A 19,456-nucleotide genomic window follows, 5' to 3' on the forward strand; every position below is an offset into this window, starting at 1 on the left:
GTCTGGCTAACATGCCTGTTCATGTGAACTCACATGTCTCCCAATTTGGGATGTCGACAGTGACTCTTTTACACAATGTTGTATATACGTTTTCAAGAAAGCACTCGCTAAAACGTAGTTTTTGCTTGGGTGATTTCTTGAATATTGAGGATGCTTTTGATGACGTGCCTTTCTATGACATATTGAAAGTCGCATGACGTCGCAAGCTGCCTCCAATGAGCTATAGGCTCTTTTTACGCTTATGCGTTTTACAGTGTCCTTTTCAGGGCACTGATTAACCCCGTTGTGGTATGAGCTATGAGCTCTCGTTGCGCTTATGCGTTCATTCCCTCTTCTAGGGCACCCCTTCCTATTTCATCACCTTTCCCTTTCCCAATTCCCATCCCTTGTCCCATTTTCCCTCAGGTAAATGATGAAATAGGCTCATATGTATGGCGATGGCACAAATGTCCCAAATGGAGGATAACGTGCCTCTGGAGCTGGCCTTCTGATACCTGATAGTGAACCAAATTTGATATTAAACGAAAGAATCACTTGTGAATTTAAAATCTGAGTAGAGAAAATATAGTGATATATAGTAGTATATATCATAGAGAAAATATTGAGTAATAATATTATTTCATTTAATCACGATAATCAAATTTAGTTCAGTAATTTCTCACACGTTGCGAGCTGATGCATTACAAGTACACTTTTTTAGGCATAAGTGATATCACTTAGCTGTTTCAAAGTTTTGGGGAAAAGAATATAAATATAAAGGTAGACATACTATTAAGCGTCACCTCGCAACACGGGATAACTTGGTGAACCAAATATGATTTTTAGTGTATAAACGAAAAATAGCTTATGAACAATTTCAAAGGTTAAAGATGAATCATATGATTATAAAATATACATTTGATGTGACACATCACAACTTGGTGAACCATGTGATCAAAATAACGTATTTACTATTTAAAAGTTGTTGGCGAAAGTGTATGATCAAAGGATCTGTGGAGACACCCTAGCCATCGTATTGGGGTTTTTGGACAACCCTAACAAAAATACATTACTGTCAGCTTTGTTGATACCGCGTGCGAAGCGAACGAACGTAATAAAACGAATAAGTTAAGTTGTAGTTTATTTACCACGTTTTAATCCATTCCGGCGAGAGAAACACCTACATTGGTGACCCCGACGGTGCCGACCACCGTTATATCGAAGTTTCAACGCGAAACCGGTCGTAAAAATCGTGTCCGTCGTCGAAAAAGTCTCGGTGTTTCGAAACTCGCCATATTTGCTGACATGACAGAAAATCAAACACCCTCAGCCGCAGCGGCAGCCGCTGCTGCTACTGCTTCGGTGGCCGTGAAGCTTCCAGAATTCTGGAAGAGCGACCCAGCCATGTGGTTTGCTCGGGCGGAGGCCCAGTTTGCGCTGGCTAGGGTCGTAAGAGACGAGACGAAATACTACTACATCATCAGCAAGATTGATCAGTCCGTCATCTGCCACGTAGCAGATTTAATAGAGAACCCGCCGGCGGATAACAAATACAAAGCGGTGAAGGATCGACTGATTTCTCGCTTTGAAATTTCCGCACAGGGCAAACTGGAATGTCTGCTAAATCCCTGTGACCTCGGGGATATGCGGCCAACCCACCTACTAGCGTGTATGTAGGAGCTGGCAGCCGGACTCAATATCAGCGACGACATTATGAAGATCCTATTCCTGCAGCGAATCCCGAAAAAAAATCAAGCCAATTTAGTCGATTAGTGATGGTACGCTTGCAGCGGCATCCACACCTGTTGTGTCCGGTATCGATATGAGCAGTTTGCAAGAGCAAATTGCTTGCCTGACAGCTGAGATTCGCCGAATAAAAACATCAACTCCAAGAAGCCGTTCAACATCACGATCCCGCCGGAGTGTCAGTTCAGGTTCAACCATCTGCTGGTACCACCGAAAGTTCCGACCGAACGCTCACCAGTGTCGCGAGCCTTGCTCCTACAACGCTTCAAAAAACTAAATGAACATCCATCTGAAATGGCGGAGATGGATGCGTTCTCTGGAAGTCGCCGTTTGCATATTTATGACCGGACTAGTGGCTATCGTTTCTTGATCGATACTGGATCGGATGTTTCCATCATCCCAGCTACTTCGAAAGATCGTCTCAAACTCCCCACATCATTTCGACTGCATGCAGCAAATGGCTAAAATATAAACGACTCATAAGAAAGTGATCATTCTTCATAAATAATTCCAAAAGTCCCAGTGAAGAAACAGGGGTGTAAGCAGTAATAAATAACAAAATTTCCATAAACAAATAAAAAAATGCATAAATAAATCAAAAGTTTCCAGAAATAATTGATTTTTGAGCAATGAAAAACGTCAAAAATGCAATGAACAATTCAATTGTTGCAATAAAAAAAGCCAATTTTCCCACAAAAAAACTTCGAATTTTCCACAAATAAATTCGATTTTTTCATAATAAATTAGAAAATTCACTATAAAAAAGAAGCAATAAAAGTGCAATAAACAAAAATATAAATTATCAATAAATGTCTAAAAACGAGCAATAAACGAAATGCATTTTGAGCCAAAACATTATGTAGACCATGAGACGAAGCTGCATAGAGGATATCCGATGCACCGCAACTGCATCGATACGGTTCTAGGCAAACCACAGATCCAATAATTTGCCAGGTATAATGCAAACATAGATGTTATCCCTTTTTTAGGTCGGACGTGCGATAGCGAGTTCGGATAGCAAGCAATTGCTCGGCAATTGCAATCATAGTTACGCAAGCTTTTCAGTCGTTTCAGTCATATAAGTGCGATTCAGCATTTCACTGTCTCATACTTTCCTGCATATGTTTTTCATGGGTAATTTCGTAATTTTTTATTGCATTTTTTGAATTTTTTATTGCTTTTTCGATATTTTTTTATTGTGAATTTTCTAATTTATTATGGAAAAATCGGATTTATTTATGGAAAATTCGAAGTTATTTGGTAGGAAAAATGGCTTTTTTTTATTGCAACAGTTGATTTATCATTGCATTTTTGACGTTTTTAATTGCTCAAAAATCGATTACACTAGTTTACAGCATTTTTGAACTCGGTAAGCTGATGATCATTTTTGGTGTAGAATCATGCCCTGAGTTCGAAAACGCGAATGAAAAAAATTACAGTAGAGCGGAAATTTTTTCGACTTTCCATACAAGGTTGATGATTTGAAATCGATTTTTGTTCTATTTTTAAGCAAAGTCGCTCACTTCAAACATCTAATTCTCCGTAATCAATTCTTCGATAGAGCTGAAATTTTTACTGTAAATCGCCTACATATGATATGTCAACTAAACGTCGAGAAAGAATTTTCAAGTTGTTTTTTTTCTTATTGAAAAAAATACATTTCTTCAAAAAATTTTGGGAATATGGCTAAAATTTGAGAAGATCGTCCCTAAAGCTCGCTAATATCTTGAATTTCATCAATCTGGCGCAAAACATGTATTCAGATGATCGAATGGTATTGTATTTAGTTTTAATTGGTAAAAAAAGATTTAAAATTGGTTGAACAAAACGCAAGTTATTTGCATTTTAGTAAATTACATATTTTGAAAAGTTATAAAACTCGATATTGAGCTAAAACTCAAAAACTGTTCTACTTAAAAATTTTTGAAGGTCGGTTTCGGAATCAGCACTAAATTGTGCTTCAAAAATTTTGGTCGTTGACAGAAGTTCACGACTTTCGTTTTATTTTGTAAACTTGTGTTATTTGTGGAAACTTTTGATTTATTTATGCATTTTTTTATTTGTTTATGGAACTTTTGTTATTTATTACTGCTTACACCCCTGTTCCTTCATTGGGACTTTTCGAATTATTTATGGGAAAATTTGTATTTATTATGGAACGATTAATTGTCTGCCGACATAATGATATCTCTAGGCAATGAAGAAGTAGAAAAGTGTGAAATCATAAGAGATTTAGGAGTTGTATTAGATACCAAGCTATCATTTATCGACCATTATAGCACAGTCATTAGCAGAGTAAATAACATGCCTGGATTTATCAAGCGTTTCAGCCACAATTTTCATGATCCATACACGATAAAAACTTTATACATTGCATATGTGAGATCAACACTGGAATATTGTAGCATAGTTTGGTCACCATATTCCATCACACATGAGGAACGAATAGAATCTGTACAAAAGCAATTCTTATTGTTTGCACTCCGTAAATTAGGCTGGACGAGATTTCCTCTTCCTTCATACAAAGCCCGTTGTATGTTAATCAACATACAAACATTGAGAGAGTCACCAGGATATCAGGAGGATATCCGATGCACCGCAACTGCATCGATTCGGTTCTAGGCAAACCACAGATCCAAGAATTTGCCAGGTATAATGCAAACATAGATGTTATCCCTTTTTTAGGTCCGACGTGCGATAGCGAGTTCGGATAGCAAGCAATTGCTCGGCAATTGCAATCATAGTTACGCAAGCTTTTCAGTCGTTTCAGTCATATAAGTGCGATTCAGAATTTCACTGTCTCATACTTTCCTGCATATGTTTTTCATGGGTAATTTCGTAATTTTTTATTGCATTTTTTGAATTTTTTATTGCTTTTTCGATATTTTTTTATTGTGAATTTTCTAATTTTTTATGGAAAAATCGGATTTATTTATGGAAAATTCGAAGTTATTTGGTAGGAAAAATGGCTTTTTTTATTGCAACAGTTGATTTATCATTGCATTTTTGACGTTTTTAATTGCTCAAAAATCGATTATTTGTGGAAACTGTTGATTTATTTATGCATTTTTTTATTTGTTTATGGAACTTTTGTTATTTATTACTGCTTACACCCCTGTTCCTTCATTGGGACTTTTCGAATTATTTATGGGAAAATTTGTATTTATTATGGAACGATTAATTGTCTGCCGACATAATAATATCTCTAGGCAATGAAGAAGTAGAAAAGTGTGAAATCATAAGAGATTTAGGAGTTGTATTAGATACCAAGCTATCATTTATCGACCATTATAGCACAATCATTAGCAGAGTAAATAACATGCCTGGATTTATCAAGCGTTTCAGCCACAATTTTCATGATCCATACACGATAAAAACTTTATACATTGCATATGTGAGATCAACACTGGAATATTGTAGCATAGTTTGGTCACCATATTCCATCACACATGAGGAACGAATAGAATTTGTACAAAAGCAATTCTTATTGTTTGCACTCCGTAAATTAGGCTGGACGAGATTTCCTCTTCCTTCATACAAAGCCCGTTGTATGTTAATCAACATACAAACATTGAGAGAGCGCCGAGAATTTGCGATGATTTCGTTCATTAATAATTTAGTTTCTCATCGAATAGATTCAGCTGAGCTGTTATCCAAACTCAATTTTAACATACCATCTCGACCATTACGAAACTGAAATATTTTCATTGTCAACAATCATCGCACAAACTATGCCAACTTTGGTCATTTAAATCAAATGATGGTTTCTTTCAATAAACATTCTGAGGCTATTGACTTTACATTAACAAAAGATAAATTAAGAAAATATTTCAATGCTATCCGATAAACACGAAACGCAAAAGTAGCACTAAATAGTTGATTTTAGTGAATACTCTATGATATATATTATGTATTTCTAAATTTAAGACAAATTATTATATTTATTTATATTTATACTCGTCTTCGATTTTATCGTACAGACAGATTAAAACTTACTAGCTAATCTTATTTCTAAACAAATTTCTCGACATATCAAAATCAAAATAGACAAACACTTCGTTGAAACGACAACAACAAACATCAAATTATGTAACATTCATTGTAACAAACTGGTCTACTCATGATTGACGACAATTAAATAAATAAATAAATAAATAAATAAATAAATAAATAAATAAATAAATAAATAAATAAATAAATAAATAAATAAATAAATAAATAAATAAATAAATAAATAAATAAATAAATAAATAAATAAATAAATAAATAAATAAATAAATAAATAAATAAATAAATAAATAAATAAATAAATAAATAAATAAATAAATAAATAAATAAATAAATAAATAAATAAATAAATAAATAAATAAATAAATAAATAAATAAATAAATAAATAAATAAATAAATAAATAAATAAATAAATAAATAAATAAATAAATAAATAAATAAATAAATAAATAAATAAATAAATAAATAAATAAATAAATAAATAAATAAATAAATAAATAAATAAATAAATAAATAAATAAATAAATAAATAAATAAATAAATAAATAAATAAATAAATAAATAAATAAATAAATAAATAAATAAATAAATAAATAAATAAATAAATAAATAAATAAATAAATAAATAAATAAATAAATAAATAAATAAATAAATAAATAAATTAATTAATTAATTAATTAATTAATTAATAAATAAATAAATAAATAAATAAATAAATAAATAAATAAATAAATAAATAAATAAATAAATAAATAAATAAATAAATAAATAAATAAATAAATAAATAAATAAATAAATAAATAAATAAATAAATAAATAAATAAATAAATAAATAAATAAATAAATAAATAAATAAATAAATAAATAAATAAATAAATAAATAAATAAATAAATAAATAAATAAATAAATAAATAAATAAATAAATAAATAAATAAATAAATAAATAAATAAATAAATAAATAAATAAATAAATAAATAAATAAATAAATAAATAAATAAATAAATAAATAAATAAATAAATAAATAAATAAATAAATAAATAAATAAATAAATAAATAAATAAATAAATAAATAAATAAACTTCAAGAATTTCTCCAGGAATTCCTCCGGGAAATCCTCCGAAGATAACTTCACGAATTCTTCCAGGGATTTCTTCAGGAATTCTTCCGGGGATTCCTTTAGGAATTCCTCCAAGAATTCCTTCAGAAATTTCCTCGGAGATTCCATAAGGAATTCCTCCATGGAAACCTTCAGCCTATCTTATAGGGGTTTTTCCAAGAGCTTCTCTACAAATTCTTTCAAGAATTACTCCAGAGATTTCTCCAGGAATTCCTCCAAGAATTCCTCAAGAGATTCCACCACGGATTTCTTGAGGAATTGCGGATCTAGGAATTCCTGCAAGAATTCCTCCACGGATTCCTCCAGGGATGCCTCCAGCAATTTCCACAGGGTTTCCTCCAGGAAGTACTCCAAAGATTCCTAGAGGAATTAATTCAGGAATTCGTCCAACAATTCTTTCAGGATTTCTTACAGGGATTACTTCAGGAATTTCTCCAGGGATTCTTCCATGAATTCCTTCACGGATTCCTTCAGGGATTCCTCTAGGGACTCCTTGAGTGATTTCTTCTGCGATTCCTCCAGGAATTCCTCCACAAATTCCTCCAAGAATTCCTTCAGGAATTCTTACAGAGATTCCTTCGGAAATTCCACAAGGGATTCTTTCGGGAATTGCTCTGGGAGCTCTTTGAGGAACTCCTTCAAGCATTACTTCAGGGATTTCTCCAGGATTTTTTTTTTCAGGAAACCCTCCGGAGATTCCTCCAGAAACTGTACCAGGGATTCCTCCAGGAATTTCCCCATGAATTTCTTCAGGAATTTCTCCACGGACTCCTTCAGGTATTGCTCGACGGATTTCTTCAGGAATTCCTCTACGGATTTATTCAGAAATTCCTTCAGGACACCATATCCAGGAATTTTTCCTCGAATTCCTTCACAAAATCTTTTTTAATTCCTACAGGGATTTCTCCAGAAACTCCTCCAGGGATTTCTTCGAGAATTTCTTCAGGGATATTTCCAGGTATTCCTCCGGGAAATCTTCCTGAAATTCCTCCAGGAGCTCCAGGAACCCCAATGATCGCTTCAAGAATTCCTCCACGGATTTCTTCTGGAATCCTCCACGAAAATCTTCTGGAGTTCGTCCAGGACTCCAGATATAGGAAATCCTTCAGGGATGCCTTCATGAATTCCTATATGTACTCCTCCAGAGATTCTTCCAGGGATTCTTCCAAGAATTCATCCAGAAATTTCTTCAGGAATTTCCCTAAGGATTCCGTCAGGAATTCCTCTAGGATTTCTTTCAGGGAACCCTCCAGAAATTCTGCCAAGGATTCTTCCAAGGATTTCCCAGGAATTTTTCAGGAATTTCTCCACGGATTTCTTCAGCAATTCCTCCAAGGATTAATTTAGAAATTCCTCCAGGACACCAGATCCAGGAATTCCTCCACGCATTCCTTCTGTAATTCCTTCAGATACTCCTCCAGGGATTTTTTCAAGAATTACTTCAGGGATTTCTCCAGGAATTTCTCCGAGAAATCCTCTAGAAATCCTCCAGAAACTTCCCCAGGTTCTCCTTCAGGAATTCCTCCACAAATTCTTTCATGAATTCCGTTAGATATTCCTTCAGGAAATCCTCCTGGTGCTCTTTCACCAGGATTCTGTCCAACACACCTCCTGCAGCGCTACGATGCCGAACCCGCGGTCCTTCAGTAGATCGGCGAGTATGCGGGTGCTCCCAATGAAGTTGAGTTCGGCAGTTCCACGTACCGAGTTGCCAATCGCAAGGCCTTTTTGTTCGCTGGGGTTGTTGCCGTTCGTCTCGGTGCGTATTATTCTGTTGCTGATTTTCGTTACAATGGTTTTTTACGGCTGGCTCGTAGGGCCTGACACCAACCCCCTACTTTCCGGAGGACCATAGTGCACAGTTGAGCTTAGAGTCCTTCCCTGGCACTCGGACGTAGATCAGCCGCCCCTAACATGGGGATCAGACGCTGTTGTGAGCCTCTCCTCCTGGAGAACAGACGCTCAGGTTTACCGAAGCAAACCCCCCCTTCCCTGTCAGCCTACGACCAAAGTTCCCACCGGGGTTGGTTACCCGATCTTCGCTAAGGTTGCTCATAGTTTCCGGCCGGTACCGCGTGGAGGTAGGGATAGGAGTTGCTGAAAGGAATTGCGAAAAAAATAGTCTCGTGAGGTCTTGGAGAAATTCCAAATTAATTTGCCGAATGAATTCTTGAAGGAACTTTTAAATAATTTGCTAGAGCCAATTAAAAAATCATCCAGATTTTCCGAAGAGAATCTGGAAGGAACTTCTAAAAAATATGCCGGAGGCAATTCCCGATTTATTCGCCAAAGAAAATCTAAAGAAAATAGTTAAAAGAAATTACCGTAAAAAATGCTTTCAATTTTTTGAAGATTATTTTGCCAGAGGAAATCTTACAGGAACTTTAAAAAAAATCTCAACTCAACTTTCGAATAAATTGCTGAAGTCAATTTAAACTGAATTACCAACGAAATAGCCGAAAAACATGATCAAAAGAAAAAAAAACTAGATTATTTTTGAGGGAATTTCCCAGATAGTTTGCCGAATGAAATTTCAAAGAAATTTACAAAAAAAACTGCCGAAGTAAATAAAAACTGATACCATACGAAGTTTTCTAAGAAAGTATTAGAATCACCTTTAAAATTCACACAAATTTTTGAATAAATTTCAGAGTTTATTTCAATCGTAAAAATCAACGGAATTACCACAAAAATTATGTAAAACAAAACTTTCTTAGAAATTTACGATGAAATTCCCAAATAGTTTTTCGAAAGAAACCGCAAAGATAGTTCCAAATAAAATGATGAATGAAACCTCAAAAGTATTTCCGAATAATTAACCAAAAAAATAAATAACTGAGTTTCCAACGAAATAGCCAAAAAAATTGTCAGAAGAATTGCAAAAATAATTCTAGGACTTACAGTTAGGAACTGTCCGAGGAAATCATACTGCCGAAGGAATTCTCAAAAGAATTTTCAAATATTTTACTGACGATTATTTCAATTGTATTCCCAAAGAAATTGCCACAGAAATTATCAAGATATTTAATTACCGAAAAAAAAACTCTCAACTTTCCAATGGAATTCCAGACTTATTTGCTGAGGATTATTTTAATGGAACTTCGCAATTATTTGCAAAAGTCTATTCCCCAAAAACATTCCTAAAGGAATTTTTTGAACGATTTCTCACAAGATTCGGAAGAAATTTCAAACCAGTTTATCGGAGAGAATCACTATCAGAATTCAATTTCTTACAAATTTGTTAAAGGAATTACTAAACGAAGTACGAAAAAAAAAACTTTCTAATATATATCTGAAAGAATTTACAGATCATCTGTAGAAGGAAGTCTCGCAGGAATTTACACATAAATAACCGACTACAACTTAATTTCCGTCTAAATTTCCAAAAAAAAAAAACAATAGAATTTTCTAATCATAATCAGTGTACGTAGAATATGCCACCGTAAGCGAAAAATAGGCAACAAAGAAGGCACGGCAACAACGCTTTGTTTTTTCGTTAGCAGATAATGACAAAATCGCTCCCGAGTTTGTTCACAACAAAAACGGTAGGAATATTTGTCTCGTTCTATTCACATCGTGATTTTCGCATTGTTTTACAACTGAAACTCGACTCTGAGGATGGCAAGAGTCTTAATTCGTCCAAACGCTCATGAATTCGATGATGTAGGTCGAAAATTTCAACAGAAAAGCAGAAATATCGGCACACGCACGGCAAGCGATATTTGTTTTATTGCTCTCATCGCTTGACATGCAATTGTTGCGGAGCGCCTTTGTTACCGGCATGCACCGCTTAGGACAAAGCGTTTGTTTTTCGGCGTGAACCGTTTTTCGTACCCTGATCATAGTAAATAAAAAAGACATGGATACCGTCTCCAGCCAGAGGCTGCACAGACTGAACGATACTTAACACTAGACAACGCACACGACATACATTACAAGCACCAGTCGATACAAGGAAGAAATATTTCTTGTGAAAAATTTCATCACTCGGAGTGGGAAATCTAACGCTAACCGCACGGCCACGGGGCCGCAAAATATATAAAAAAATGCCAAATTTCGAAGAAACTTTCAGCAAATTTTAAACATATTTCCGAATTACTTGTCAAAGTCAAATTCACCTGAAATTGCCAACGGAGTTACCAAAAAAAATAATGATAATGATAATAAAGCACACAAAAATAATAATAATAATAATAACAATAAAGCACACAAAAAATTCTAAAATAATTTGCCGAAAGAAATCTTAGAGGCATTTTTGAATTCATTGCTGAAGACAATTTAAATAGTATTCCCAAAGATATTATATTGCCTTAGTCAATTTGAGCTAAATTTTCAATGAAACTTCCAAAACATCTACCCAAAAAAAAAATCTTAAAAGTTTCCAAAGAAATACAAACTTAATTTTCTGAGGAAAAAGCACTTCCAAATATTTTGCCAAAAAATATCGTTATGATTGTCGATTTCATCCTTATGAGCAATAACATTGCGGCATTTCCTACGGTGCGGCTGTTCCTTTCAAAAACGATAGACCGCGTGAACTTTTGTGCAAAGCCCCTTTTTGAAACATTTCAACGATCGCGCGGTGTTTACGTTTCAAGAAATCTGACAATGACAAATTATTTTGCCGGAGGAAATCTCAAATGAACTTACAAATTAATTTGCCGAAATCAATATAAATTGAATTGCCAACGAAATCACTGAACAAATAACCAAACAAATTAAGGATACAGACTTTCTTAAAAATTTCCAAAGGGATTCTCAAAGAAATTATCAAAAAAAAAAAATACCGAAAAAACTTATCACCAGTTTTTGAAAAAAAAATAATCGAAATTAATTTTCCGAAGGAGCTTTCAAATATGTTTTAAAGGAAATCTCTAATGAATTTCCGGAATCAATTTCAATTGAATTCTCAACGGAATTGTGCTATGATTTTCAAATCTTTGAAAAGTTTCACACAATTGCGAATGAAATAATTAAAGATCGAAACGTTTACGCAGCTTAATGAATCCTCTTACTAGAACATTTCCTAAGGAACTAAAACAAATACCGAGGGAATTCAGAGGAACTTCCAAAAAAAAATTGGTAAGAGAATTCTCGAACAAGTTTTCGAATTAATTGAAATCACCAAAAGAATTACCAAAAAAAAAGTATCACAAGTTTGCCACAAAATTCTAGACTATTTTTCGAATGAAAGCTCAAAGGATTTTTGAATAAGTTGAAAATCAAAGGAATTTTCGAATTTATTATAAAATAAAATTTCAACTGTGATTTCTAATGAAATTATCAAAGGGAGGAATTGTCAAAAAAAGTTACCGAGAATTACTAGTATCCAACCAAATTTCGAACTAATTATGCAAATATTAAAAATAATTTCAATAATGTTATCAGAATTACTCCAATGAATTTCATAAAAATTGTGATCTCACTACAAAAATTCTTAACTCAAGTTAAATTAAAAAAATAATTACAACTAGCTGTCCCGGCAAACTTTGTCTTGCCGTCTTGTGGTGGTTTGACAACTGTTGAGCTCAACATAGCACCGCACTCTAGATTGATTTCATTTCGATCGTGTTGATTTCTTTCCCAGCTCATAGAAAATTAGTTCTTTTTCAATTTTGTTACTTTTCTAGTTGATTTTCGTAACTTTTTGTACATATAAACACAGCCACCTTGAAAACGAATCAAACAGTTCAAGGGTCAGCCTGATCGGTTCAGCCGTTCCTGAGTTTTATTGCCTCAAAGGAACTTCAAACTCATTTTTATATATATAGATAGATAAATTAATCAGCATTACTCCAAGGAATTCCATAAAACAAGCGATTCTCAATACAAGTCATTTTCAATTCGAGGAATTCCGTAATACGGAATAAATACATACTAACTTCTTACTTCTGTAGGGTTTTAGTCACCTTCCAATGGTATATTTATTAGTTGTTGATATTTTTTGGTGATTCACCGAAAAATATCAACAACCAATAAATATATATTTACTTCTTACTTGTTGTCCATGTGCACTAGACCCGGTCATGGGCCGATCGTTTCCGATTCTCCTGGACTTAGGCTTAGGTCCTCCATCCCTTAGGCTTAGGTCCTCCAGCCAGAAAGGCCAGTGTTTTTGTCTGTAAACTACGGGATTTCAGAGGGCTACAGGGCGTATATTCGTAGCAGAAAACACCTTTTTACCTTGTGGGTATAATAATTTTACAAAAGTTCCAAGATACACAAATGTTTCCACTATTTCTAACTTTTCAATGCCTAATGGCAATTTGCATATGTTTTAAAATTTTCATGTGAATTTAAAATGGTACAAAAACAAATACTTCGCTAACTTTATCGGAAATGTTTAGAATTCGCCTTTAGTCCGTTTGAGAACTTTTGAAATTTTGTATGAAGTATATTACAGGACTCCCTCTGCCTATACGTATGTAATTGAAAGAACCATAAGTGTATTCTACTGCGTGCACTTACTGTTTCGAATCATTGCATTTTTTTTCTTCATTATCGCACTTAGCGGCGCAGACCGATACGGCCTATCTCACTCATTTCACTTCCTGCCGCATTTTCTTGAAAATATGTAGAAAAAGCCCTCCACATTAGCAGCAAACTTCATCTACGCTGCAGCACTGGAACTTCATCAATAATAGTGCCCATCGCAAGCCAAGCCATCCTTAGCTGCTGGCGGATGGGACACTTCCGCAAGTCGAAAGCGCAAAACACCACTTTCGCGATCGTAACGGTGGCCGCAGACGACCGATCCGACAGCTGTTTTTGACCGAAATCGTTATTCACAGCGTAATCACCGAAAACACTTCTTGCACTTAACTGTAATACTAAAACTGTTAAAAATCAAAATTAATTCTGGCTACGCGACGACTCCGTGAACCGACGAAGATGGTTAAACTGACCGGGGTTGATCACCGTGAACGATTATTTTGTGGTTTTATTGGCAATTATCGGTGAAAAATAACGGAAACAGCTTATTTTGCGTGACGCATTTCGACCTACTATTCTTCGGTCATCTTCAGACGCCTAAAACATTATACATTTATTTAATAAATTGATTCAAGTACAAATACAATATAATTTACAAAGCACAAAACACTTACATTCAGCTGGAATCACCCCTTAAACTTCGTCAGTTATATAATACTAATTTGTAACACCCATCTCATGCCTACTTTCACCCAACTTTCACCCATTATGCTGTTTCACTCATTCTCACATACGCGCAGTTTTCCTCTCATGGTTGTCTTCGCAACTGAGCTAAAAGCCCGTTCTAAGCCGAGTTGAAGTTCCCACACTCTCTCTGTAGGTTCACAGTGAGATCTTCTCCTCTCTTCTTAATATGAAACACCTCTACTATGTTCCTGGTTGTCTGGTCTTGGATTCGATCAAAAATCTTCACTTGATCGAAGTTGAAGGTATGTCCTTCTTCCATTTTGTGGACTGCCAGGCCCGATTTCGGGTTTCTACCTCGGCAGTCATTCTTGTGTACCGCCACTCTTACTTCTAGCATCCTTTTCGTTTGGCCGATATACACCTTCTCGTCAGCCCCACATGGTATACAGTACACCACGTTCTTCTGTTTCCCTGGTGGTATAGGGTCCTTTAGTTTGCTGAATATTTGGTTTTTTATTTTGTTTTGCGGTCTAGAAGCAAGAGTGACGTAATTTTTTCTTAAGACTTTTCTCAACTTTTCGCTAAGACCAGGGCGGAAACATATTTCTGTGGGAGTGTAGTTCGGTTGTCGGTCTCCAAGGTGTTGTAGTGTTTGCATACACTAGGAGTCTTCTTAGTTTCTGTATGAACCAGGAGGGATAGTTGTTTCTTTCTAGGATTTGTGTTGCTTGTTTTAACGTTTCTTCCCGCTTCGCTCCACATGTTAACTTAATGGCGCGATCTATTAGCGCGATCGCGGTATTTTGTTTATGTTGGAACGGGCTTTTGGACGTATAGTCCAGCTACCCTCCGTTAGAATGTTTCGGAAGCCAAGATGTATTTATTTGGTCATCCGCCCGTTCCAACATCATGTCAAGAAACTTTATTTTCCCTCCCACTTCCATTTCAACAGTAAACTGGAGACGATCGTGAAAACTATTGAACGTATCCACGATCGTTTGGATGTGCTCCCTTCTAGCTATACACATACAGTCGTCCACGTATCTACGGTACAGCTTCAGATGTATACCTATCTCCTGCAGCTGCATCCTGCACTCCTGTTCCAATTTTTCCATCACCACATTGGAAATTACTGATGATAATGGCGAACCCATGGGTACACCGAATGTCTGTTCGTATACATCTCCCTGATACACGAAGAACGTCGATTCCAACACTAGCTTCACTGCGTCCACGAAGTCCGTTTTGTCGATATTCGTGTGCTGCTCCACTTCTTCCCACCGCTCCTCGAGGCATCGTAGAGCGAAATCGACTGGTACGTTCGTATACAGTGAAACCACATCTAACGAAAAAAGCACCTCGTTCTCGTCCGTCTGGAACCCTGTTATTTCACTGGCGAAATCGAAACTATTGCGGACGTGGAAGTCGTGTTTGCCTACTATGTTACCGATTATGTCCGACAGGTATTTAGCTATGTTGTACGTAGCTGAGCCAATCGTTGACACAACCGGACGGAGTGGCCTGTTTTCTTTGTGCGTCTTCGGTAGTCCATAGATTCGCGGTGGGTTGCAGCTTGACTCCTTCAACCTTCTCTGCGTGCGTCCGTCTATGTATCCTTTGTTGTGCCACTCATCGAGCATGCCGTTAATTTTTCTCAAGTCTCTGTTGGTTGGATTGGTCGACAGCTTCTTGTAGGTGCTTTCGTCGCTAAGGAGATCCTTCATCTTGGTTTGGTACTCTTCCGCTGTTAGGATCACCGTTCTGCTGCCTTTATCCGCCTTCGTGATGACCAAATTCGGATTTTCTTTCAGGAACTTTTTGCACTTGATGACGTCTTTCCGGATCCACTCTTCCGGTGAATGTCGTGGTTGTCGCTGAACATGAACTACTGTGGTTAATCATTGCATTTGTTACTTCCGATCTGATTTCGTCCGCGTTTTCTTTCGTTTGGACGCACTTTTCTATGCTCGCTACCAGTTCGATATAGGGAAACCTTTTTTCACTTTCCACATTGAAGTTCGGACCGAGCATTCGCTCCACATAATCTGGTAGTTCGACGTCGGTGGTGTTCTCTACCCATTCCACTTCCACATTCATCTCTCTTACGTGTTGTTCCTGCAGTCTGGAAATTTTCCGTGTTTCGGCTTCTCAGGTTTTCCTGTATACGGCCACCGTCTTGTCTTCCACCATTTTCTTCACTTTCTCCGAATCGGCTGGGTCAAAACTTTCGTCCACTCTTCGGCAAGCCTCACGTTTCTGCGTCTTCAAGTTCGCCATTGTTCGTTTCGTGTCCGCGATCAAGATGCTGAGGAGTCGTATTTTGTGTCTCCATACAACCTTCTCCAACACGCGGTTTGAGGCATCGTTCTCAAGGCGGATGTCATTCCTTAGGGAGCGTCCATAAATTACGTCACGCAAAAATTGACCATTTTCAACCCCCCCTCCCCCCTATGTCACACTTTTTGTATGAGACCTCTGAAATTTTTGTATGGGTCGTCACACTTTGCTGAACCCCCCCCTCCCCCCTCAAAGCGTGACGTAATTTATGGACGTTCCCTTATGTTGAGACAGCTAGGGACAATCTTACACCTTCTGCAGTTCAACAGAAACTTCATTCTGTTGTTCGCTTTCGCCGGCCTTACAGACACTTTGAAAAACCGCCGAATCGTGCGCCGTCCTTCTTCGCCATACTTGTTAGTGATTTCATTGACTATCAACATCTTTTCTTTGCCAACTGATTTTTACTGAACGGGGTTGATCACCGTGAACGATTATTATGTGGTTTTATTGGCAATTATCGGTGAAAAATAACGGAAACAGCTTATTTTGCGTGACGCGTTTCGAATTACTATTCTTCGGTCATCATCAGACGCATAAAACATTATACATTTATTTAATACATTGATTCAAGTACAAATACAATAAAAATTACAAAGCACAAAACACTTACATTCAGCTGGAATCACCCCTTAAACTTCGTCAGTTATATAATACTAATTTGTAACACCCATCTCATGCCTACTTTCACCCAACTTTCACCCATTATGCTGTTTCACTCATTCTCTCATACACGCAGTTTTCCTCTCACGGTTGTCTTCGCAACTGAGCTAAAAGCCCGTTGTAAGCCGAGTTGAAGTTCCCACACTCTCTCTGTAGGTTCACAGTGAGATCTTCTACAACGGGCTTTTAGCTCAGTTGCGAAGACAACCGTGAGAGGAAAACTGCGTGTATGAGAGAATGAGTGAAACAGCATAATGGGTGAAAGTTGGGTGAAAGTAGGCATGAGATGGGTGTTACAAATTAGTATTATATAACTGACGAAGTTGAAGGGCTGATTCCAGCTGAATGTAAGTGTTTTGTGCTTTGTAAATTGTATTGTATTTGTACTTGAATCAATGTATTAAATAAATGTATAATGTTTTAGGCGTCTGATGATGACCGAAGAATAGTAAGTCGAAACGCGTCACGCAAAATAACCTGTTTCCGTTATTTTTCACCGATAATTGCCAATAAAACCACATAATAAGAAGATGGTTAAAAACCAACTGAACTGATGCAAGATGATTTTGCTCACGCACACTTGAGAGTAGGTTATTCTGTACGGAAACTGTTTGTACATTCCATACAGTACTTATGTGCGTGCACCAGCATTCGCAGTTTGTTCGAGTTCCCTAGTCGAGCAGTTCAGTGGTGGATCTTTGTATCCAGATACTGTTTTGTTACGCATGTATGCAATAACCGAGCGTGAGCGCTTGCGCACCATCCAACGTGCACGTTTTGCGCTTATGCCGTGCACGTTTGGTGCACAAAACGCCGTGCACTAAAACGCTCATGAATCCTAGTTTTGGGTGTACAAATGGTGTTTTATCCGATCCAAGGACAACCCAATCGATGTGAACTCCCGCGGCCAGCTCCCACGTAGTTTGAAGGAAAACTCGCTATGGTGTGAAGGGCCTCGGTTTCTCCAATCAAAGTTCACGATGTTTCAAGGTAATGTTGCTCTCAACCAGATCGAGTCGTATTGCCAGAACAGGGACATTGCCTGGCACTTTATTCCACCTGACGCTCCTGAATTTGGTGGAGTGTGGGAAACTTCAGTGAAAAGCGCAAAGTACCACGTTTCAAGTGGTACTCTCAAAGGAACGCCATGGACCTTTGAAGAATTCTATACCTTGTTGACACATGTCGAAGCGATATTGAACTCGCGACCGCTTTTTTCGCACTCGGACGATCCCGCTGAGGGTGAGGTCATTACCCCAGCTCATTTCCTCATAGGCCGCCCACTGGCGGTCGTGCCCGAGCCATCCTACGAAGGTCGTAATACAAATCGTTTGTCTAAATGGCAGCATTTGCAACAGATGCGGGAACATTTCTGGAGGTCGTGGGTGCATTATTATCTCGTAAGAGGAAGATCTTCGTTCGGTTTCCAAACATTCGTCCTGGAACTGACGTTCTGTTGGAAGACAAGACACTTCCGCCCCTGCAGTGGAAGTTGGAAAGAATTGTCCAGCCCAGCTAACACAAAGTCGTAAATGATGTTGAATAGGATGCTAAAGTGGAGGCCATATGCGTACCTGCTTCCATTTGACTGCGTGTAAAGTGTAAGCATATCGCCTCCACTTTAGCATCCTATTCAACATTATATGCGATCATGTGTTGACTGGGAGGTTTATCCCGTGGAAGATAATCTGATCAGGGTAGTTGATGTCAAAGTGGGAAACGCTGTGTACAGTCGACCGATTACTAAAATTTCTATTCTTCCAATAGAGGACAATAATGCCGATGGGGGGGCCTCAGGGTTCAATCGACAACCGCCCGGGGGATGATGTTCGCAATAGCGAAGATTTGTAGCGGATCATCTCAACCGCAAGCGCATTATCGAGTAGATTTTTTTCAACGTGAACGCCAAACACGTCCGATCCCGTCCATCAAGAGCTTTGCCAGCCAGCACTCAGCAAAGAAAAACGAAGCCAACCACCGCCTTGCATCACCGTGTGGTTAGACCGACCAATCAGGAGCAAGCTTGCAACGGAGGGGAAATTTGAAAATTGTAGCCGCCATATAAGGGATACCATCCCACGCAGTGGGATTCAGTATTGTAACGAATATCAAACAATAAACATCTAGTTTAAGTGAAGTGGAGTGTTTTTCGTATCAGGGAAACCCCAGCCCAGCTAGGAAAGCAGATTCTTTAGTGCAACAGAACCAACCTGTGTCCAGACAGTTCCGCTTGGTGCCAGCGTGCCTTTTCACTTGAGTCGTTGCTTTCATTCACCCAGTAGTGCTAGCTCGCTACTCTTCCAGCTCTTTTCAGAGCTACCGCTTGAGAGTTATTCAGTAGTCGATGCTTACCGCGAAGTGAAATGAAAGCTAAATTTTCGTGGTCGGCAACAAACGTAGTTTCATCGGAGGATTGTGCTCGTCCACCATTCAGCGTCGGTCACGGGCCTGCGACCTAGCCTTCATGTGTATGCATGCGTTA

At 37.3% G+C, this 19,456-nt stretch overlaps 3 protein-coding genes across 3 annotated transcripts in view; 1 reads left to right on the top strand and 2 right to left on the bottom strand.

Annotated features, from left to right (window-relative positions):
* LOC134288081 (uncharacterized) overlaps positions 1–19,456 on the bottom strand; it is a 401,563-nt gene that overhangs the window by 371,297 nt on the left and 10,810 nt on the right. The window lies entirely within an intron of this gene.
* On the top strand, positions 1,285–1,656 carry LOC134286545 (uncharacterized). The gene has a single exon (XM_062848170.1). It carries the CDS (start codon positions 1,285–1,287, stop codon positions 1,654–1,656), a length of 372 nt encoding a protein of 123 aa, XP_062704154.1.
* LOC134286546 (uncharacterized) lies at positions 14,817–16,071 on the bottom strand. Its single transcript, XM_062848171.1, has 2 exons — positions 15,978–16,071; positions 14,817–15,862 (listed from the first exon to the last, which is right to left on the bottom strand). The coding sequence occupies exons 1-2, from the start codon at positions 16,069–16,071 to the stop codon at positions 14,817–14,819; spliced, it is 1,140 nt and encodes a 379-aa protein (XP_062704155.1).

This window comes from Aedes albopictus, chromosome 2 (assembly GCF_035046485.1).
Source record: "Aedes albopictus strain Foshan chromosome 2, AalbF5, whole genome shotgun sequence".
NCBI lineage: Eukaryota > Metazoa > Arthropoda > Insecta > Diptera > Culicidae > Aedes > Aedes albopictus.

What these genes read in the sequence shown, in the direction of transcription:
- LOC134286545 (XM_062848170.1), top strand. Translation starts at nt 1,285, where the DNA reads ATGACAGAAAATCAAACACCCTCAGCCGCAGCGGCAGCCGCTGCTGCT.
- LOC134286546 (XM_062848171.1), bottom strand. Translation starts at nt 16,071, where the DNA reads ATGAATGTGGAAGTGGAATGGGTAGAGAACACCACCGACGTCGAACTA. An exon ending in TCCGAACTTCAATGTGGAAA is followed by an intron (nt 15,863 to 15,977) that starts GTGAAAAAAGGT and finishes GATTAACCACAG; the next exon opens with TAGTTCATGTTCAGCGACAA.